Source organism: Cyclopterus lumpus, chromosome 16 (genome assembly GCF_009769545.1).
Source record: "Cyclopterus lumpus isolate fCycLum1 chromosome 16, fCycLum1.pri, whole genome shotgun sequence".
Taxonomy (NCBI): domain Eukaryota; kingdom Metazoa; phylum Chordata; class Actinopteri; order Perciformes; family Cyclopteridae; genus Cyclopterus; species Cyclopterus lumpus.
Genome location: NC_046981.1, coordinates 3702791 through 3725589, shown reverse-complemented (window position 1 = coordinate 3725589; position 22799 = coordinate 3702791). Strand labels below are relative to the sequence as shown.

Sequence of the window (22799 nt, the reverse complement as noted above, 5' to 3'; positions counted from 1 at the left end):
ATTAAATATCCTTCGGCGACATAGTTTTTTTATATAACAGCAGACGCCCCCTTCCATGAGCAAATGAGTGAAGACGATGTTCAGTGTCACGACGTTTATAACCAATCCGGGTGAACGGTACAAGAGAGTCCCGGTTGCCGCGGTTACAACGGACGCTATCCGTCACCGGAGACAAACACAGCTCTGTAATATAATATATATCACTATATTAATAATATATAATAACCAAATAGGTAGTGGACTCTTTTTCTTCTTCTCAATATTTATTGGAAAAAAAACATTCAAATATACAAACGTTGCAAACATGTAGTCTGCTCAACACAACGGTAGAGAAACAATAATATTATTGAATAAAACAAAAAATAAATAAATTGACCACATATAATTAATAACTTTACAATGAATGCTACGTTGTAGCTACTATTTTTCATGCTCAAAATGTATAATGACATTTGTATACTCCCTATACTTATACTTAAATAATTAATTAGAGTCTTTAAAATGTACAAAATTGTAAAACTAATTAAAATGTAAAAGATTCTGGTTCACAATTCTAAAAAATACATTATAAGTGTGAGGAACATAGATTTGTTTGATTTATATTATTGTTCACCTTATTAGTAATACAACATTTATATAGTAATAGCCAAGTAATGGCATTTTAAATTGAAATCAGCCCCATCATTAACTAATCATTATGTAATTAAACTGTACGAGTGTAGTGACATAATAGAACGCGTAATTAGATCAAAAGAACACATGAGAAAAGTATTTAGCTAGCTATCGCGAGAACTCATCAAGCCCAATACGAGGAAAATATAAGTTCTCGCGACGCCGCAGCGTTCCTCCCTTTGTGATTCACGTAGACTTTACGTCAGCCTCGAGGCGTAAGCACGTCGGGGCACGCGAGCCCCTGCGCGCCTCACACTGCGTAGCTCGGGCGCAAAAAAATCGGCGAGAAGGGGAATGTCGGCTCGTGAATGATCGGTCTTTTTTGAGGCGGCAGGGAGCGACAACGTTATGGGTGAGCGCGCGCGCCGTATCCACAGTGTAAACCTCCGCCTGTCACGACTCGTGTTGGTCTGCATCCGCTTGGTTTAAAAATATATATATTTAATTTGACCGTGCCGCTATTTAGCTTCTGCAGTTGTCTGAGCAACCAACGCCCCAGTCGTCCGCCTCCAGTCGCTCGCGAGCTAGCCGAGCTAGCAGGGTGCACAGCCCGACTGGGGGGGGAGTCATTTCCTGCCTTTTAGCAAAGTCTCCCAGTCAGCCTGGCCGTTCGTGTTCATGGCTCGCATAAGAAGCCACGTTAAGACCCGTGTTAGGGGCGACCTGTACTGTTGTTTCCTTAAAGCTCGTTACTAATTACCAGCAGTTGGTTGGACTAACTAGCTAACTTGGTGTCGGAACGTTGGATTAAACGGCTAACTGCTCGCGAGCTTTAATGACGTCAAAATAGTCCCAATGTTATACTGAAGACGGTCGTCATGACCACTTTCTGTGGTGTGTGTGCTACAGATGGGGGGGCTGCTTTGTGTGTGAGTGTGAGATCGATAATTTGCTTAAACTGCCATGAATGGAGGATCCAGGTTAGGCAAACGAAGCCAAAGATGGAAGATTTGTCTCGGTGTGATGCCTAATGGGGGGGCACGGCTGCCATCTAATCTGGATTACAGTGGATCTAGTACCTCAAGAGTTAATGTTTGATTTTTGTTTGAAGTCCAGAATGATTCCTTCAAAATTGAAAACACTTTTTATAATCTCTAACACATCATCACTTCCTTATTAATAAGCAGACCTGTCAGACATTTTCAGAAAGGGGAACACACAGTTGGCATTTAATAATTGACAGCTCTGACTTTTTAGATATAACCCCCCCCCCCAAAAAAAACCCCAGCTGTAATCTAAAAAAAATAAACAGTGTTGGTTTTGTTAACCTTCTGCAGAACGCGGGTACATAATGATTCACAAGCAGTAGGATGCTGCTGAGATTAAACAATACATCCTGCGCTAAAGGTCACAGTGTCACGCAGGAGACATGTGGGTTTGCTGATGGTTGGCAGGCAAGATGCTCCAGAGTAAGAAGGCAGAAATCCTCTCCTAGCCACGGGCTGAAAGAAGAAGAAAAAGAAAGCTGTGAACAGTGAACGGGCTTCGCTTTATGGCGCTACTGACATTAAAGGAGCAAGTAGAGTGGAATATGTGTACAACCCTGGCCAGCTTGTCTGTGTTACAGTTACAGTAGCCAAGATCCTGAATTATTGTGCCTCCAGCTTCTCTCAGCTTGGGAAACTGATTCTGGAGACGGAGCGGTTTGTTTGTCAGATGGCCTGAGATTGATTTTCTGTTGCTTTTTGTTTGTTTGTTTTTGTGCTCTTTCCCTCGGCTTTCTGACCCCTGGGAACGCTGGCCTTTCCTGCACATTTGGACTCCATTTCCCTTTTTGATCGACACAAAACAGCAGTACAAACGGTAGGTATTTAAATGATCTCTATACCTTAAATAGCCGACAGCTTTTTATTCAATTATATATGTCTTCAATGAAAAGTTGTCAAACAAAATTGTTAAAAAATAAAAAATAAAAGATGTTTATCTTACTTGGAATCTACTGGATGGGACCATGTAGAGTTCAGGTGCTTAGAAGACCGGGAGTATATTTCAGTTTTGGCAGTGTGGGAGTATCGATTTTCCTTTTTTTCCTCCTACATTTTAAAGCAGTGGCGCAAGATTATCTTTAATTGTGGATTTAATGTGTGTCATTTAATTTGTTTTTACTATTCTTACAGCAGCAAAAGAACCTGGAAGGATATGTTGGCTTTGCAAGCCTCCCCAACCAAGTGTACAGGAAGTCCGTCAAGAGGGGCTTCGAGTTCACCCTGATGGTCGTGGGTAAGAACGCACGCTGCTCAGCCCTCCGCTTGCTCTTCTTTCGTATGAATCATTGTAATTGTGACGGTTGGCATTTGTTTATGCACAAGGGACATGCCTCCAGCTTTGTAGTGATAGAGGCTGAGTCAGAAGGGGGGGGCGGTGCTTTGCTGTTTGAATTAATCTTGATGTCGGGTCCTTGACACCGTCTGCCAGAACAGAAACATTTGGGATGGATTTATCGAGAGCTGCACTGGAAGACATTCTTTAGAAAAAAAAAAAACGTCTGGATGTGGTGGTTGACACTGAGCCAAGAGCCTCCTCCACTGATCAGTCGTCGTCTCCCCCCCCCCCCCCCCCCGTTCGGAGGGAAAATGTTTCCTCGGGTCAAAACCATTTCCTGTGGTGGGACCGACCAGAATTTACCCAGCATGCCTCTAAGAATAGCGCATCTCCCATTGCGTTCGACGACACTAGGAATGTCTTACACACGGTAACGACAGTCCATTTTCTCAGATGGTCACAGTTGTACCATTTAAATTACCATAACGGCATCATTTTCAATTGGCAGAGTGTACAGAGCACCACACTGTCGGGGTCAAAGTGTCTAAAATACTCCCACACTTTATTGAATCGTGGGCGAGGTTTTTTTAAAAAAGATTTTAATTGGAGCGTATTCTCGAGAGGAGTTGACTGGGCGCACATTATGCCAATCAACGTATTTTTGTAATCTGTGAATACGTCAACAAATGCCGTTGCATCTAGCAATAAGGAAAGTAGAGGAGGTCCTCCAGGCTTGTTGGTAGATACATGCTTGCCATTGTTTCATGGTATCACCCTCTTGAATGTGTGCACACACACACGCACACACACAGAGCTTTTCTTGGCTCTGATGCGCTGTGAGCCCACATGTCCCTGTCGTGCAACGCAATGGGTCACCAGTGTGGTGTAAAAGAGGATCAAAGAAAGGGGAAGATGGCACTGGTATCACCAGCAGCACGTCTGCCCATGCCTCGTGAAATGCATGACCCAACAACCTGTTCAGTTCACAGACTGCAGAGAGACTCCTTTCACAGGCCTGTCATCACCGCACACTGCAGTAAATTTAACAAGCGCATACCCGTAGCAGGAAAATGCACGACAAACAAATGCCACAGTGCGAGTGCCACGCAATAGCCTTTGACTGCAGCTCTGGTGTAAATGGTGGCTTATTAAATATTGACTTGGGGCCCTCGGCCAAGGCGGGCAGTGTCAGTGGTCGTTTTCCACTAACGATTCTTTTCATCGGGAGCTTGGAAACTGGGCACGCAGCGGCCCACCGAGCTTGAGAAGCCTCCCAGACCACACAGCCAGTCAGCTGCACATAACAAGAGCCATTGTCTGTGTTGTTTCCATAGCCTTTTAACTGTTAACCCCAATGAATTAATGTCCTGGTGCAAATGTCAGTCTCATCCCCGGACAGACGGCGTGGCCTTTGGTTGTCTTTAGGGTGTCAACAGGGATCTTTGTGTGGATATAATACAACAAATATACATGTTTTATTCCAAGTAATGCAGCCCGAAATACTGATTTCTCTTCCTTTTGCTTTTCTCCAGGTGAGTCGGGGTTGGGCAAGTCCACCTTGATCAACTCTCTGTTCCTAACAGACCTGTATTCAGCAGAGTATCCTGGACCTTCACATCGAATAAAAAAGACTGTCCAGGTACATTTGGGCAAATACCTACATAATCTTTTAGCCAGGCGGTTTGCACACGGTGTTGGCAACAACGACTAAAAACCTTGGATACACAGAGCTGGATGGGCCACATGTTTGTTTTTCATACAGCACTGAGTAGACCAAATATTAGAGTTGAAAAAAATGTCATTGAAATGTTGTTACACATTGTGGTTGTGGCTGGTAAGAGGCTCTAACCACCGACTGCTTTGGCAGCTTTCAATGTGACGTTTTATTTGAAAATGTGACCACGACAGGATTGTGCACCGTCTCGTTGTACATCTGTGTTAATGACATAAATGGCGACTTAATTATTGTTTTCTTTCAGCGTGCTCTCGCAGTTAATCTACTCGGGAGTAACCTTAGAGTCTTCTAAGATGAATAAAATGAACAGTTGCAGCAGCAGCAACTGGACCAAAACAAGCACCCTAAACCTAACTTATTATAATAGAAACACGCGAGATTGCACTGTTAATAAAAAAATTGTTATTTGCAGTGTTCCGGTGCCAGCGAACCTGCTCTGTTTAATACAGAAAGAATGATCTTATCAACAAAGAAACAGTCATTCAGCATCATTGTTATACACATCAACAATTGAACATTGTATGGAGGATATAATTATGGGCTTTGGTGACAAAAGTCTCCGGTCCTTTTACAACTATTCGTATATTTTGCGACGGGTCTCTTGTGACGGTTCAAACCAGCCTCGCTGTCGGGTCCCGCCCTGAATTCCTTCATCTTCTTCTCCCCGATTACACAACGTCGTCCTGAATCTTGACTCGAGTGACCTCCAGATGCTTGTGTGTATTTGTGGCTTCTCGGCATAGCTGGTTAATAGCAGAGTCTGACGTGGCCTATTGAGACACGGCGCTTCAAGTGTTTAAAAAAAAAAAAAAAGAAGATGTATGTAGAATATATGATCTGCGACGCTATTTTTTTGCTTCCAGCGATAATGATTTGACACACCTCCTTTTTCTATATTGTGTTTAAACCCCTTCATTCTTTTTCCTGTGCCAGGTGGAGCAGTCCAAAGTTTTAATAAAGGAAGGTGGCGTCCAGCTGCTGCTCACGATAGTTGACACCCCGGGGTTCGGAGATGCCGTCGACAACAGCAACTGGTAAGGGTCGCCACGACTTCAGCTCGGCCCGGATCACATTCCCTCATTTGGGATCCCGAAAATGTCAACGCTGTATTCCTATTTGTGTGTGTGTGTGTGTGTGTGTGTGGGGAGGATTTGTGTTCAACGCAAGCCGTCGTTTGTGTTTCACGCAGCTGGCAGCCGATCATCGACCACATAGACAGCAAATTTGAAGACTACCTGAACTCGGAATCCCGGGTAAACAGACGACAGATGCCCGACAGCCGAATTCATTGTTGCCTGTACTTCATTGCCCCCTCGGGACACGGGTGAGTCAATTAATCCGTTTCTTTATATATATCGTTGACGCCGGCGAGAATCAAACTCTTTGACGAGGAAATAGAAGTCAGGATCGATTAGGACTTTGCAGCGGAAGCAGGAACAGTGTAAAGAATAGTGTACGGAGGGACACGAGAGGGAGGTCAACGTTCAGAAAAGCAGGTTATGTTGCTGGTTCAAATCCCTGGAAAGGGTAGTCAATAAGGCTCCTCCTCCTTTAGCGTTTTCCAGCCACACGCTTAACTCTCCACTGCTTTTGGAAACGGATTGGTGGCCATCGACGTGAAGCCGAGGTCACGCAGCAACTTATTTTATCTACTACAGATACAACGATGATAATGCAGCTTGCTCGTCTTGCAGAATTTGGGTTAAAACTTGTAAACGGGTGAAGACGCTGGCAAAGCGCCCAGCCGATGACACTGATCGCCACATATTTCATAAAGAGACGACTGTGTGGAATTTGACCTCCACTGTTTATTCTTCACGAGCCACCAGAGCTGTCTGGAGTCGGCTTCACTGCTCTGATGTGCTCCTCTTATCTTTCTTTTGAGGACGTGTTTGTGTCTCGTGTGGTGAAGCTGAAAGTGTAATCGAGAAACTTCAAAGGTTATTTCCTGTTCTGCAAAGCTGTTTTAAAATTCTGATATGTTCGTAGAGGTGTGAATCTTCACTGGCCTCCTATGATTCTCCTGTCAATGGATTCTATCCTCAATTTTCTGTAGCACATGGCTACTTTTTCAGTGATTACATTTTCAGTAATGTGAACTCTTTAACTAGCGTGTGCGTGTGCGTGTGTGTGTGTGTGTGTCCTCAGTGAGACGTTGTGTTTGTACAAGCCTGTCCTCTGTACCCACACAAGCAGTACTTTAGCCTTGAGAATGGGCAGCGTATGTCTCCACACACACACACACACACACACACACACGGAGCATCCCCTCATAACACCAGCTGACTGCTCTCACACAGCAGCACAATGACCTCCAACACCGAGGGACGGTCTGAACGTTGAATTATGAGAGACGTTTTCTGGTTTCAGAAATAAAAGGCCATTGATTACCTTGTTCCATGTAATATTGTGTGAGGATGTTCTCCATGTCTTGGGTTTACATCTATATAATAACGTGGATGTCTTTTTAGGTTTTGGACAGTTCAGCTTTCTGGAATATTGTGAGAGGCATTTGTCACTATTTTCTACGTTTTTTTTTTTTTTTTTAACGTGCACTCAAAAGAACCAAAGAAGATGAATATCTTACTCAATAAATCAGGAAAGTCGAATGTTTATTTATTCATCCAAGAATGGCGGCGCTTTTTCTCACGACTACCAGGTTTCATTTTCTTAGACATTTACAACCATCAGTCGTGCAGTCACACGCATACTTTTCTATATTTGGTAACGCTCCACTCATCCTCATGTTGTGGAAGCCCAAAACATATAAACAAATTAAATGTAGCTCCAAAACGTGCGTGTGACAACAGTTTGATTCATTATGTTGATCCTAAATGTGCTCAACAGGCAGTTTAATGTGAGATATCAATATTAAGTTTGAGGTACATATTTTCACACTGCTTGCCGTATCCAGTCAAACCTCAAACCGTCTTTATCTCCTCGCAGACTAAAGCCCTTGGACATCGAGTTCATGAAGCGGTTGCATGAGAAGGTCAATGTCATCCCTCTGATTGCCAAAGCAGACACCCTCACCCCGGAGGAATGCCACCAGTTCAAGAAGCAGGTCAGTGGTTTCCACAGCTGCATTCGACTGCAGAAAACACAAGCATCTTTTTTTTATTATTTATTTATTTATTGTCAGTTTGATGGGGGAAAATGTGCTTCACCAAGCAAAGCCAAATAAAGTAGATCCAAATAGCTTCTCACAGCGGTTTGTTCAGCCATGAACAAACCGCTGTGAGTTGTTTTTTGTGTGTTAATGACACATTTATAACAATATTCAAAGATTGATTGATACGTAGTTCCTTTTTGAGATGTAAAAGATGCTAAATAACGCGCATAGTTAGTCCACATCAAGAAGTCATGCTGAGTTTGAGCTTGGGAACATATGAGGTAACGGTAGAACCTTCAGTGTTAATATTGTTGATAGAAAAAGGAGAATATAATCTACGATCTGATCTAAATAATTCTTGAAACCAGAACAAAGAATATGTTGCAGCCAGTGTCGCACAGTTAAAGTTTCCAGGAGTTTCTAAAAGATCTTTCCCCTCCAGATCATGTGTGAAATCCAAGAGCACAAGATCAAGATCTACGAGTTCCCGGAGACGGACGACGAAGAAGAGAACCGGCTGGTGAAGAAGATAAAGGTACCGCGTGTTCCCCCGGTTGTTACAAACCCAGATACTTAAAGCACTACTTTTTTTATTAAAGGTGAATCTTGTCGTCCCGCTAGGACAAGTTGCCGCTGGCCGTCGTAGGAAGCAACACCATCATCGAGGTGAACAGCAAAAGAGTCCGAGGGAGACAATACCCCTGGGGGGTCGCAGAAGGTCAGTTAAATATTACCACAGGGCAAAAAAACAAACAGGAAGTGGACTTGTTGTCTGATGACTGACTTCCTGTTCTCCCTTCCAGTTGAAAACGGTGACCACTGCGACTTCACCATCCTCAGAGATATGCTCATCAGGTGATGATTCACAGTTAATAAAGCGATACTGCTGACTCAGTTTGTGATTAACATAAGATCGCCTTTTACAAAAAAGGGGGAATAAATGAAGATCGGTCATTGTTTAAATATGACAGCGATGCAGCCGGTTGAATGCTTTGTCGTCCGTCCCCCAGAACGCACATGCAGGACCTCAAGGACATGACAAACAACGTCCACTACGAAAACTACCGCAGCAGGAAGCTGGCGGCCGTCACCTACAACGGAGTGGACAACAACAGGGCCAAAGGTCAACTGTCCACCAAGTAAGTCCTGGGGAAAGTGCACGAGAGACGGGGAGTAGGGTCACTTCTAAGTAATAAATAATAATGCTCACGACTGCTTTATTTTATTTAAACCAAAAGAGCTTTTAGGCTTGATCTGCAGCTTAATGTTCACACTATTATTAGGATGTCGTTCCAGGAGGCTGAATGGAATTGATTAGATAAATCATTGGGAATTATATAGTGTGTATATATAATGCTGGGAAATACTTAAATAAATGTTATAATAATAAATAAGTGTAGGTCTCATCGTCCCTACTGGTTCTTTTGGGGTATTACATTGTGTTCTACTGCATTTGGTATTATATAGGTTATAAAAAATAGCTAACATTTAACTTGGTGAACCTGCAGAAACTGATAAAGCAACACGGTTGACATTCGATTGGCAGAATATTGATTGTAGATGGTCGACTATGTACTCTTATCCTAATTCATTAAGGTATTTCGTTTTTCATCTAAATGGGAAAAGTCTAATTTGGGGGATTTCACCCGTCGCCCGTTCGTTCCCAGTCGGTGACGTTGCAGCCACTCGCTGCTCCACTTTGCACACACTCCTGCGCGGCTTCCTCATTCCTGTAGACGCAAGCAACATGGCTAACTCGATAAGCTAGAACTCCAGGTCTGAAGCTGACTGGAGGCCTTACACCGCTGATTCTAACACACACACACACACACACACACACGCACACACACACATGTTCACAGCTCAACGTTTGGCCAACTCTTCTAATGTATTCGACACACCGCTCTCAAAACCCACGTTGTTATCGTTTCCAAGCTTTCTATTTTTTTCCCATTCGCAGTGAAAAAGGACACGTCTAAGAGGTTTATTTTAGTGCATGAACTCATTATCGCATGCTGTGTGTGCGTGTGTGTGTGTGTGTGTGTGTGTGTGTGTGTGTGTGTGTGTGTGTTTTGGTCGTATGTGTTTTTTTTTTTTTTTTAGACCTGACACAGTTGAAGGAATGTAAGTGGTGATTTTTTTTTTTTTGTTCCTATTATTTTTGAGGCCCTCCTGTATGGCGATCGTTTCTCTGCACTCCCTTCACTGCCCCCTGCTGGCTGCACACGGGTGTTTCCTTCCCTCCCTGTTGACTTAAGTCTGCTATGCTGTTTCTCCCCCCCCATCCCCCACCAGACTCTTCTACCCAGTCCAGGATCAGCGGGAGATAAAACCTGTGAATTGTCTCACTTATGGATGTAGTTTGACAGCTATGAATGAAAGCCTTCATTTTGTTTCCCTCCCGACAGCAAAGCCTTTGAATCTTTCCGCTTGCTGCTTCCACCTCGGCCGTGCTCGTAGAACCGACAGAGACCGGTGCATGACACGTATGGAGTGATTGCGCAGTTTTCCCCATTTTTTTGTCTCCTTAAGCCATTTCCTCTTTTCCAATATATAATTGAAACACCCAAATCGTGGTGAATCTGCCTCCTTGTCACCGGTAACCTCTCCACGCGGTTCATGCCGGGGTCTCTGTCCACTAACGCTGCAATGAAACGTCCCGATGAGCTTCGCTAACATTTAACCCCCCACCTGCAGGTCTCCTGAAAGTCTCCCGGTGGGTTTGGTATTCTGTTCCTCTCTACGCCTTGTTGGATCCCTTCGTTCCTAAATCTTTCCCCCTCGCTCCGTTTACCCTCCTGCTACCAGACATGATGTATTTATTTTTGGGGGGTCGATTAGTGCTAACAATGCAAACTGATGAGTATGCCAAGACCTGTGTATGCTCTGTAGTGCTGATCTAAGTGTGTGTGTGTGTGTGTGTGTGTGCGCACGCGCTCCTTCTCTCCCTGTGCAGGAGTCCCCTGGCCCAGATGGAGGAGGAAAGGCGAGAGCATGTGACTAAGATGAAGAAGATGGAGATGGAGATGGAGCAGGTGTTCGAGATGAAAGTCAAGGAAAAAGTGCAGAAGCTCAAAGACTCTGAAGCAGAGGTAACACACACACACACACACACACATACACACACACACACACACCCTGGTTTAATGAATACTGCGGTTCCTCGTGAAGTTACTCATCTGTCTGAGCTCCTTCCTTCCTCTTGAGCTGACGCGCCTCAGCGGTTAGAAGTGTGACCGAGTGTTTGCGCAAGAATGTTGCAAAGCACCGGGTTCAAAGCACTGACGTCCCCCCCCCACTCCTCACCCCTCCCCCCGTTTGTCTCTCTGCAGCTTCAGCGGCGCCACGAACAGATGAAGAAGAACTTGGAGGCGCAGCACCGAGAGCTGGAGGAGAAAAGGCGCGTGTTCGAGGACGAGAGGGCGAACTGGGAGGCCCAGCAGCGCATGGAGCAGCAGAAGATGGAGGCCTCCAGGTACAGCAGGCAGCTTTTTTTTAATATACCTGCACAATAAAGGAACAGTGGCCATCTGACACGTAGATTTTATACAAAGCTGAAGTAAAAGAGCTGGATTTCATGCTGCAGTGTTTGTGTTTCTCTTCCCTCCTGCAGGACTCTGGAGAAAAACAAAAAGAAAGGCAAGATCTTTTAGGAGACAGTCGGCAGGACGACGACCCCAACTCCAGTTATTTTTTTCGTTTGCCAACGTTGCCGATTCAGGACACCCGTGTGTGGCACTGACATCACCCACCTCCTCCTCCTCTTTTTTCTCTCTCCTTCCTTCCCTTTCTCTCCTCCCACCCCTTATTGTGTCCCGTTCCTGCTCCCGTCTGCCAGCACAGCTGTGCTCCTGCTCCCAGCCACTAGAGGGGGGTGTTGCGGGTATGCGAGGAGGTGGAGGGCGTCTGAATGTCCGGTCAGAACCGCCACCACAGAGCCCCCCTGCCCCCCCACCGCTGCCTCGGGACTCAACATCAAAGTATAAAAGAATAACCCCATTTCAGAACGGCCACACCCATATTATTATTATTTTAATTATTATTATTGATGTTATTATTGTTGTTGTTGCCCCTACCTGCTGCTCTCTCTCTCTTTTTTTTCTTTGCTTTTAAATGACTGTGTACAGTTTTATGGAGAGCACAAACTAAAAAAAAAAAAAAAAAAACTGTTGTACAATCGAGTTCTGGTGAATTTTATTTGTTTACATGGAAAAAAAGAAAGTAACGGTATATGAACATTAACATGATCTTCCTTCGTGTATTAAAGTAAGAAGAGGACAAGGCATTAACTCATCTTTTTGTTTGGTTTCGAGGGTAAACTTTGAACCCTCCTTCCGTCAGAGCGACAGAAATGAGACAACAAGAAAACCTGAAAGCAAGAAAAACAATAAAATGCACCTTGGGCCTTTTTTATAGAATAAAAAAAACCCACGGCTAAAGTTTTTTTTTTTTCTCCTCCTGAAATGTAATGCTTTCCTTTCCCCTCTGTGTTTAGTTATTTCCCACTAGCCTTGGACCACCATTTATATCGTCTTAAGTGTTATATTTCACTTTAGTTTATTTTTATATATATATACCGAGCCAGCTGGAGTAATAAACTTCTTTTTGTATGTTTAGGAAAAATAAATCCTTAAGAGACTTGAGAGCGGTGTCCGCTGTTTAACAGAAACTCCACGTTCACGTTTTAACGGCGATCCATCAATGCTTTTTGAAAAAATAAACGTTATCTCAATCGCTCTGCGGTATCGATCTGTGGAAAATGAAGAGTCGACGCCGCAGTTTGCTTTGGCTATGTACTCCATCTCTGTATTTTTCATTTTATTTTTCATTTGCATTGTACAAAGTCACTTAATAAACCTGTGATGATACTGGAGGAGTGAAATGTTTTTTTATTAATTTTTAATTAATTAATTAAATAATTTAATTTGGGATATGTCACTTTATTTAATCTTTTATGTTTTAATATGCAACATCAAATTATGTAAAGTAATGAGCGAATATGGTGGATTAAAGGAACAGTGTTGAATTTATCACATTTTATTTTAAGTTTTTAGAAATTCTGCATCTCTTTGTGATTGATTTGCATCTATAAGTGTTCATTCTGCGTCCCCTTATATTCACTTTCAATTTATATTGGTTATTGTGTGTCTCTGGTAATTTCTGACCGTTTGTGCGGATTATATTAATTTAATTAATATAATATATATTCATTTAATAACTAATATATGAATATAATATATACTAACTCAATTAATACAATATATATTAATATATATTTTAAATAACTTAAAATAATCCGCACAATAGTCACGTTAAATTATAATTTAACTATTTTATAAGTTTAAAGCTTATTTTCAGCTAGAAGGCAAACATCGGTTGGTTGTCGTGGGAACCAGTGCGACCCAAACTTCCACTTCCGGGGTTAGACCTACGAAAAGACGTCATCCACTTGTCGACCAATGAAAATACCGTCTTCGTTCCTTTGCGCTCGCATGTCCCTGCGGGGCCACCGTACAGTGCAGCGCGGCCCGCCCCCAACTCAAAATACTCTAGATGGAATTAGGAAGTCCACAACAACGACTTTTGAGAGAGTTTAACATCAGTCCGACATCTTTATTCAGATGAACTCTGTAATGGAAATGCTCGGCTGTTGGTGGTGAGTTCACGGTCACCCGCCGGCGGTAGGGAACCATGGTGTTGTTGTGTCCAAAGCCCTCCGTGCTGTGGCTCCTCGCAGTTGTTGTGACAGCTCGAGTCGGTAAAGCTGCAGGGAAACCGAAACTGATCGATTACGGGGCGGCGGCCTGCGACTCCCGAGACAACGGGGTCAGCTTGAGACCCAGCGCAGCCGCCTCACCGGACGGGCCGGAGCCGGGGGACCCCGCGGCCGCGTTCAGCGTCCCGACCCTGGACGGGGAGTTCTCCTACCAGCCCGGTGCCCTGCGGGGACCTCTCGTCGTGCACGCCTTCTCTAACAAGTCGGGCTTCCTGGAGTGCATGTGGAGCTCGGAGTCGTCCCTGGTCAGCCTGGTGGAGGAGCTGCCCGACAGCACCCAGGTGCTCTTTCTGTCCCTGGACGACTCCGCGCTCAGCGACGCTCTGTGGATGAGGGACCAGCTGCAGCGGGTCGCCATGCACAGGTGACCCGGAAGAGAGCCACTGTTGTGAGGCAAAGTGTTCAGATGCAGACCAGTGGAGTGGTAAAAGTCAACTTAACACATGTTCAGCAACAGGTGGCATCTCCAGGGGGGTATACGTTTATTACACTACTGTACAAGCATTATTAATATGCACTTTACTTGAGGATTTCCAACTGTTGCCACTTCATCACATCTCAGAGGGAAATCAATAACTTCAGTATTTAAAATACTCAGCTCACAGCTAAAGCATAAAATTGCAAACAAATATTCAGCTATATAACAAGTACTAACTTTTACAATTTGCTGACTTTAATTTGTAATGAAAAGTCTGACAGTAATCACACCTTTTACTTAAGTAAAAGTACTAAATAAAAGTCATGCATTATGGAAATATTCTGCATTAATAAGTCATGCATTTAAAATTCTACTGTCATAAAAGTACAAGAGGAATGAGCATCAAAATACACTTAAAGGATCAAAATCAATACTCATTGGAAGAATGAGACATTTCAGATTATTATGTTACTGGATTATGAATAGTGGATTAATGTGGAACCCCCCACCCCCACCCCTAAAACCCAGATTTGGTGACTCCCTTTGACAAACCACATGTCACCTCCTGCATGTGTTCTGCAGGAATAAGGAGGTTCTGTCCAGACTGCACTTCTCCCCGGTGCCGGTCTTCGCTCTGGGGAACTGGATCCCCAACGTGCTCTACTACTGGCGCTGCACCGGGCGCGGCTGCGTCTTCTCCCAGGTCGTCTTCAAATCCGAGGGTAATAATAATAATAATACTTTGAATTTAAATAGAGCTTTTCTAGACACTCAAAGACGCTTAAGACCATTAAAGTCTCTCTCTCTCTATATATATATATATGTTTTCTGTCCTCTCAGGGTGGAACATGCCCATCATCGTGAAGAGACTAGACGCCCGGTACGACTGGCTCATGACGCGCGGGGACCCGAAGTCGTACCGGCTGATGGAGGCCGGCGACGGGTGTGAACCGTCCCCCTCGGTGGCGGGAGCTCTGGCCTGGGTGTCCGAGGGAAACTGCTCGTTCTTCACCAAGGTCGGTGTTGTGTGCGATCGGGGAGGAAGCGTCACGCTTTCCTGCTCAGATCTATAGCTCCAGATCGTAATAAAGGTCTGCGATGAGGTTCTGCTAAGGACCCACAGACCAGTTCACACTGAACTGTATCGATCCCTTACTGGTCCAAAGCAACATTACCCCTTACGCACTATTTTTTTAATGCAAATTCTAATTAATACCTCACCATCATTCCTAATAATTGTATCCATCAATAAATATCAATCATTTCATTGTAAATGTTGACAAAACAAGCAATAAGTATCTGCATTTCTCAGAGTTCTTCTTCGATTTTGAACCAAAACATAAATCAATTGACTCGAAAGAACAATCAACAGATTAATAATAACAAAAGTGTTTGCAAAGTGTTTGAATAACACTTTGCAGCCAGGTCAGTGTTGACTTTAATCTGACACGTGTCCCTGATCCTCCAGGTGCAGAGCATGGCCAAGTCCAACGCCTCCGGTGTCCTCGTCTACGCTCTCCCCGGCAACCCGATCCAGGACATGAACTGCGTCGGGGACGAGTGCGACGCGACGCTGGCCATCCCGGCTGCCATGGTGCACCTGGAGGTTTCGGTCGCTCGGGCGCTCGAGTAAGACAGGCCGACCCGAGGGCTTAGAAAGCCCCCTCACTTTGATGGTTAACGTCCTTGTGCACGGATCAGCTGAACACTTTGAAGGTTAAAGTGATGATCCTCTTAAGTCTGTCCGCCTTCCTCTCTTCTGAAGCGGGTCACAACTTTAGGGTGATGTTTACAACATATTACATCTTCAGGGGGATTTTTAAAATGATTTTTTGTTGATCATTCTGTGTCTCTAAAGAACAGAGAATCTGATTGTGAACGTGTTCAAAAGTGTAAAAAGTTATTGGTTGATTTAAGCTCGTTAAAATCACAGCTTATTTATTTAATATGTATTTATTGGTCTCGTATGACATGTGACGTCATCTCCTTGTGGTTTGATGCTGTGTAGGATCGGACAGCCGGTGTACGCGTCCTTCCAGAACACCCCGTCCCCGAACTTCTTCATCGGCATTGACCACCAGGGGGGCGCTGGCCGAGATGGGCTGGTTCATTTACCCCTCGTTCAGCTTCCTCAACTGGCAGGCGCAGTGGTGAGAGTTCATTTTTTGTTTATTTGTTTGTTCATTTATTCATTGACTTGACTTGATAAACCAGGAAGTCATCATTAAGTTAGATAAACTATACAAAAATACATTCAGCAACTATTTTAAGGACGTTTTTTGAAGGAACCCCAACATGGATCAACCTCACGTCGTCCGATTTGAAGTCTTAAATTCTTCTAGTTTGTCTCTGACTTTGTTCTTTGTCTCCGAGGTTTGATTTCTACGCAGCGCTGCAGACCAAACTTCAAAGTCCCGCCGAGGTCATTTCTGTGTTCGACAAAGTCCAGATGCACGGAGAGGACGGAGCGGTGGCCACGGTCGAGCTGCCGATCGGTAACTTCATCGGCAACACTCCATATTTGTTTTTGAGGCTGGCATTCACCAACAAGGATTCATTTAATCTGAGATTAGTTTGAACCAGAGTTTAACAAAAACTAGGTTTAAAATGAGACTGAATTGTTGCACAATTTAAAACGAATGATTTAAATCCAAGTTCATTGTTATATGAATAGAGTTTAATATGGATTAAATGATTAATGAGCTCTAATTTCTCTTCATTTGCTAAAAAATTGGATAAATGATAGAAGACTTGAGCAACTGGCAAAAACTCAATTAACTTTCTTTTTGCTCCATCCGTCTCAAAAAGCCGTTTTAATTGGAGTTTAAAGCATAATTAGATTTTTCTAGGTTTAGAGTAGAACATAAAGGTTTATTTCCTAATTGTTTGCTAGTTTAGTGTTTTGGAGCAACACTATAAACTAGAGTTTTAATCTGGTTTAAAAATAAACCCTTAATGGTGCAACGCAGCTTTAATGCCCAACTCAGATTCAGGCTTCTGAAACCCAGACGAGTGATATCATTCTTTTAAATGAAGAATTTCAAGCTGTCCAAAAATATAAACATGCAAAGAAAGTTTATTCCAGGTTCTGCACACTCCTTCTGTGTAGTTGAGACAAACGAGCATCCCTCATGGACCGCGTACCCCCAGGAGAACCTCGTATGATGTCTCAAACGTCGAGCATTCAAATGACCTTGACATTGCAGCGTGCCGTCTCTCTGCAGCGCTGTCGGACTTCGACGCGCTGCACCTGGACGCGTCGCTGTCGTGTCCCGGCGCCAGAGACTCGTCCTGCGCTCACTGGGATCACGCGGTGCGGCTGCTGGTCTGCTGCGACCCAGGAGGCCCGTCCTGCGGCACGGAGCTGGGCCGGTGGGTCACGGCCTTCCGCAGGTAAGACGACCACGACGTGTGAACGTGAAGCTCTATCCGATGGCGAGAAGAACGCGACGGATAATCACGTTGATTGATACTCGTATGCATGATTTACAGCTTTACGTTCATCTGTGTGTCTTTTAGAGTTCTGAAACATCGTAATATATCGAAATTGAGATATGCAATAGGTCAATTTAGGCACAAGAGTATATCGACCTATAAACCATCACATTGCTCTTCACTTCACTTCATGGTCCATATCGACTGACTTTAAATTGTATTGTATTGCGATTTAATCATTTTATTGTGATTATTGTTTCACGAATTATTGTCGTTGGAAAGGACTCTGATGAAATTATAATATGAAAACTATCCAAATTAAAATATAACGTGTTTTTTGTCTGACTTGATCATTTCACACGGATATTAAGAGAGATAGTGGATTAAAAAAACCAACACAACTGGGAGCAGACTTCCTGTTTTTCAAAAACATCCTCGTTAATATGCCATGTCGAGTGTTTCAAAATGACTTCATGTCGTTGTTTGTGTGTGATGAGACCGTCCCCCCATGTGTGTGTGTGTGTGGTGTCTCTGCAGAGGTATCGGGCGCTGGCTCACAGACGTGACCCCTCTGATCCCCCTGCTGGACAGCAACCGGTGCACCCTGACCATGAAGACGGTCCCCTGGGCGATGCCGTGGGTCGTCTCCCTCAACCTGAGGTTCAGCGTCAACAACCGGACGGGTAGAACAAAAAAAAGACCCCGCCCGTCGTGGTTGTTTGTGGTTGTGCTGAGCGGGCGGTGCGATGGCTCCAGGTGGAAAGGTGGAGGTGTATTCCAGGGGCCGGAAAACTAAAAGGGGACGTCAGTTCATGGTGGTTGGACCCCACTGGTTTTGCTTTGTGGTGGCAATTGAGGTGCTTTGATTACCAAAAAGTACACACATATTCCAAGAGACTCTGAGACTTACTCTTCACAAGGAGGCAAATAAATATTCATAAAACTGATTTAGAATTTTTTCTTTTCCAGTATTAAAGTAATCCAGTGATAGTTGTCTGTATTTTCTATTATTTTAATTAATTAAAGCTTAATTCAGCCTACTTTTAATGATGACAGTTTGTCAAAAAACGTAAACAAATACAAGCTAAAAATGCTGTGGCTCAAATCGTGGCTCACATCTGAATTAAATGTACTTCCTGTTTCACATCCTGCAAATCCACCAGCGTCTCATGTACATTGCTGTAGCAATTAATGAATGAAATAAAAATACAAATATTCATATATCAACAAATTTTAATACGGCAATAATGAAAGCATGCCTCACAAGTCTATTGTGTATTTAATTAACCTTGAAGCAGTTTGTACGACATCTTTAAAACTACTCATGACAAAGATTTGTTTTAATCAATAAACATACAATCTTCAGGGTTCGTACAGTCATGGAAAACCTGGAAAAGTCATGGAATTTTAAAATGGTTATTTCCAGGCCTGGAAAAAGTCATGGAAATGATATTCATATGTTCAATTACGCGGTATATAACGTATGCTTTTGGAATTCTCATTGTTAGTTTAAATATGACATTTTCTCACTTTTTTATGTGAGATTTCACAAAATGTTTGGTCATGGAAATTTGGTTTAAAGTCATTGAAAAGTCATGGAAAAGTCATGGAAATCCATCGGTCAAAATGTGTATGAACTCTGAATCTTGTATTTCCTTCATCATTCGAACAGTGGGATTTAAATAATAAGAAAAAATAGTATATCAGTAAACAACAAATAGCTCTTATATATGTGTGTCACGCTTTGCATTGACCATTCATGGTTTAATGTAGGTTTCACAGTTTCATGAAGTCTTTTTTTCTCGAGCCACAATAAAAAAAAACCTCTCTGTGTTGCAGATTATGACGTAAAGAAGCTCCGCCCCTTCCGAGTGACGCCGCTGTACAGCGGGGGAACCTTCGACAAAAACTACAACAAGCGGTACCGGCCAACCGAAGTGTCCGTCCCGGCGTCGACCAGAAAGGTACAGCACGTGACCCCGTGACCCCGATCACGTGATGCGCTCCGGTCCGTCAGCATGCCGTGTGTGTCTGTGCTCAGGTGGAGCTGTACGCCGTCGTCACGGCCCACGGCTACGACGACAACGGCTGCGGAGAGTTCTGCGTCACCTCCCACCACTTCCTGATCAACGACGTCTTCAACAACACCCTCACCTTCGATTCTGCAGGTGAGGAGCCGTTGCTGCAGGCGGAGGTGCGCCAAACGATCCCGTCTCTTCCTCGGCAGATGGAGTTCGCTCACTTAGATGTTTGTGTTTCCGGTTTTCATGAGCCCTTTAAATCAATTCAATTCAATTCTGTTTATTTTGTATAGCCCAAAAGTCACAAATTTGCCTCAGAGGGCTTTACAATATGTACACATGCGACATCCCTGACCTTTGACCTCACATCGGATCAGGAAAAACTCCCCCAAAAAACTGAAAAAAACCTTTCACGGGGAAAAAAGGGCCATGCCAGGGGGAAGGAGGCGGGGCCAATGAGGCAGGAGGCACAAAGAAGGAGGCAGGGCCATTGAGGAAGGAGGCCAGGGCCAAGGGGCAGGATGCAGGATGCAGGAAGCAGGGGCAAGGAGTCAGGGGGCAGGGCCCAGGAGCCAGGATCGGTTCCAGACACAGCCAGTGGACTCTCTGAGGGGAGAAGACACAAAGACTCTGGGGAAGAAGTAGAGTTAGTAATGTCGATGCCCTCACACGTTTGTCTTTGTCGCCTTCAAAAGTCGCGTACATGAAAAGACGTTTCCCTCACGCCCCCGACCGTTAAGTTCTCGTCTTCTGGTTTTTTCTCGAGCCTGAGGACCGGACGCTGACTTTCTTCCACCGCTTTTGTTTTGTCTTCTCACCCGAACGGCGGCGTCGTGGTCGCGGGGGAACCATCAGGAACGCCGCTGGGCTGCACGCTGCGGGTGAAAGAGGGCGCCGTGCCGAACGAACACGGCACGTGGCTGTACGGACGAGGAGGCTGGTGTGACGGGTTCCAGGTCGACCCCTGGAGGACGGATGTCACCAAACAGGTATCTGTGCATACAGTGTGTGTATATATATATATACAGATATATACAGGATTATATCACGGATTGGAATAAAAACACTTCGTTAACATCGAAAGACAGACACACTGGTAGTGAAGCATACTTTGGAGTATTTTTTAATGAGTCTATAAAATACTGCACAGCATGAAATACAGAAGAAAATCATAATATTGTGTTATTTATCCTTTATTTATTTGTTGTTTTTCACTACAAAAAGATGGAAAAGATAAGAAAGTAGTATTCTTTTTCACAAGATATCCGTTAAAGTGATGTTTTAGTGACATTTTCAGAGTTTTAAGCACATTTTGATCGGATAATTTCACGAATCGCAATTATTTTGGTAATCGTAACTTGAGATTCATATATTTTCATACATCGCGAGATCACATGAAAATCCATCTTCAAGGGAATCAGCTATATAAGAACCGGAGAGTATTTCTTCACTGAAAGAAGAGCAACAGGCTTCAGCAAGAGTTTGATTGACAGATGGTTGGTTCATCCAATCAGCTTGAAGTCCCGGCCCTTTTTGCAAACGGTTTCCTAATGACGTCTTCCGAGATGTTTAAAGTTGCAATGTGTTCACATCTTGTGGAGTTTCCAGTCTGAGATCATCGTTTGAGACGCCCACGCCTGATCGGGGTTATTGAGGACCAGATTGAAGCCTTTCTTACCTCCAGTAGATTCACAGGAACCAGGCGGTGAAGTCGAGGTCACGCTGAAGCAAAAACATTTGAGTGAAGTGAACCGTTTGGCATTAATTGCCCGGAGTGCTCTCATGTTCTCAGCGCAGACCTGGGATCAGATTCCGCTGAGGATTTGTGTGGGAAAAAAATTACACACAGAATGTCAGTATACTTCTAATCTTAATCTTAAAGCTGCATTCTCTCTCCTGACCACCAGGGGGCGACTCCTCTGGTTGTATAGAAGTCTATATAAATGACTCTAATTCTCTTGATGTATTCCCTCAGTAAACATGAGTTTATCTCTAGTTTCAAGTCTTCTTCAATACAGCGTGATGTTCATTTAGTAAATTATGGTAATTTAGAGTCAAACAGACCATTTAGGGGAGGGGCTACGAGGTTATTGACAGATCTCTACCAGGCCTCGTCTCTAAGCCACTCCTCCGGAGTCCAAACACGGTCACTTCTGTTCACCGGTTGCACAAAAAAAAAACAAGATGGCGACGGCCGCGCTGTCAAACTCGAGGCTTCAAAAACCGCAATTCACCAACAAACGTGTGACATCACGACTACGACAGTCTACCATTCGTACTCTTGCCGATCACGGCTATCTGAGTGACGTGTGTTTATGGAGACAGATACCTGTGAGATTGAAATGGTGCTTGTTTTTGTTTATTTACTGTGTTTGTGGCTTCCTGTTCGCTCCTGTCCTCTTTCAGCTGAACGCAAGCGAGTCGGAGCCCAACACCGTCGTCTACTTCGGCTTATTCCAAGGGAAGGATCCTAATCCGTCTAAGGAGCCCGGATACATCATCATGTCTTCTTTTCTTGTCTTTTACAAATGATGCCCCTCTGTGAAACTCTTTTTATTGGGGGAACTGCGAATGTACACTTCAAAAATCAAAGATTAAATGTATATTTTTTTCCTACTGCTTTCACCGACTGCTGTTTCGTTTGACGTAGACAGGAAGCGACCTTTGGGCTCGTGGGGTAATAAATGGAGGTTTTAGGGATCTTACTTTATGTCCTGCTGGGCCCTCAGATCCCGTGTCTCCTGGTGGTCCTATTGCACCCTGCTAAACAAATGCAACATTCAAGTTTGCTTTAATCAAACCCATAATGAAGTATATACTATGTCCCCCCCCCTCCTGATTTTCTTAATATTGCCACCAAACTGTGATCACGTCTGAGTCTCGAGCCACCGACCACGACGATCCCTCGGTGGGAGGGATGAGTGGCGCCGGGCGGCCAGGTTCCACGCCCTAATCCCACCACACAGAGTCTGTTCCTGCAGAAGAATAATATCCTGCAAGCCTGGATTCACCGCTTTGGATAACCACACAAGTATCAGGATTACCCATAATCCAATATTCACATTCCATTAGTGCAGAGACGAAAAAGGAGACAAATTCCACTTCCACTTTTCATATTGGGGAGAGAGAGGGACCGTGTGATGTCTGCGTATCAATATCAACAGCTGGGCCGTAAACTGTATGTTGAGGGGCGTGAAGGAGGGAGTCGTGACACCGCTGCTTCAGGGGAGACCCCCCCGGGGTCAGCGGGGTCAAATGGTTCACCATGACATATCAATATGACATTCACCCAGATGTTGTCCTGCATTAAGAAAATCTGAAAATGGATGTTGAAATAGGCAAATGAGGCATTATCTCCATACATGTGC

At 44.1% G+C, this 22799-nt stretch overlaps 2 protein-coding genes across 5 annotated transcripts; both read left to right on the top strand.

Moving 5' to 3' along the window:
• The first annotated feature begins 784 nt into the window (after positions 1–784).
• On the top strand, positions 785–12652 carry sept7b (septin 7b). 4 transcript variants are annotated; one of them, XM_034553157.1, is made up of 15 exons: positions 785–1024; positions 2468–2475; positions 2790–2892; positions 4467–4573; positions 5603–5703; positions 5859–5993; positions 7616–7733; positions 8224–8316; positions 8403–8499; positions 8585–8636; positions 8792–8920; positions 9885–9905; positions 10738–10873; positions 11114–11256; positions 11395–12652. In XM_034553157.1, exons 1-15 carry the CDS (start codon positions 1021–1023, stop codon positions 11432–11434), a joined length of 1287 nt encoding a protein of 428 aa, XP_034409048.1. In that variant the 5' UTR covers positions 785–1020; the 3' UTR covers positions 11435–12652. The 4 variants fall into 4 exon arrangements, with proteins under 4 accessions (XP_034409048.1, XP_034409047.1, XP_034409046.1 ...); XM_034553156.1 differs by having other exon boundaries at positions 2465–2475; positions 2793–2892; XM_034553155.1 differs by having other exon boundaries at positions 2465–2475.
• A 646-nt stretch (positions 12653–13298) lies between these two features.
• Positions 13299–22052, top strand: si:dkey-256h2.1. The gene is given in 13 exon segments (XM_034554080.1): positions 13299–13921; positions 14558–14697; positions 14816–14991; positions 15444–15604; positions 15984–16056; positions 16058–16125; positions 16349–16470; positions 17200–17368; positions 17948–18093; positions 19250–19374; positions 19452–19578; positions 20287–20420; positions 21838–22052. Coding segments are annotated over 13 exon segments (2016 nt in total). The 5' UTR covers positions 13299–13472; the 3' UTR covers positions 21964–22052.
• The last annotated feature ends 747 nt before the right edge of the window (positions 22053–22799 follow it).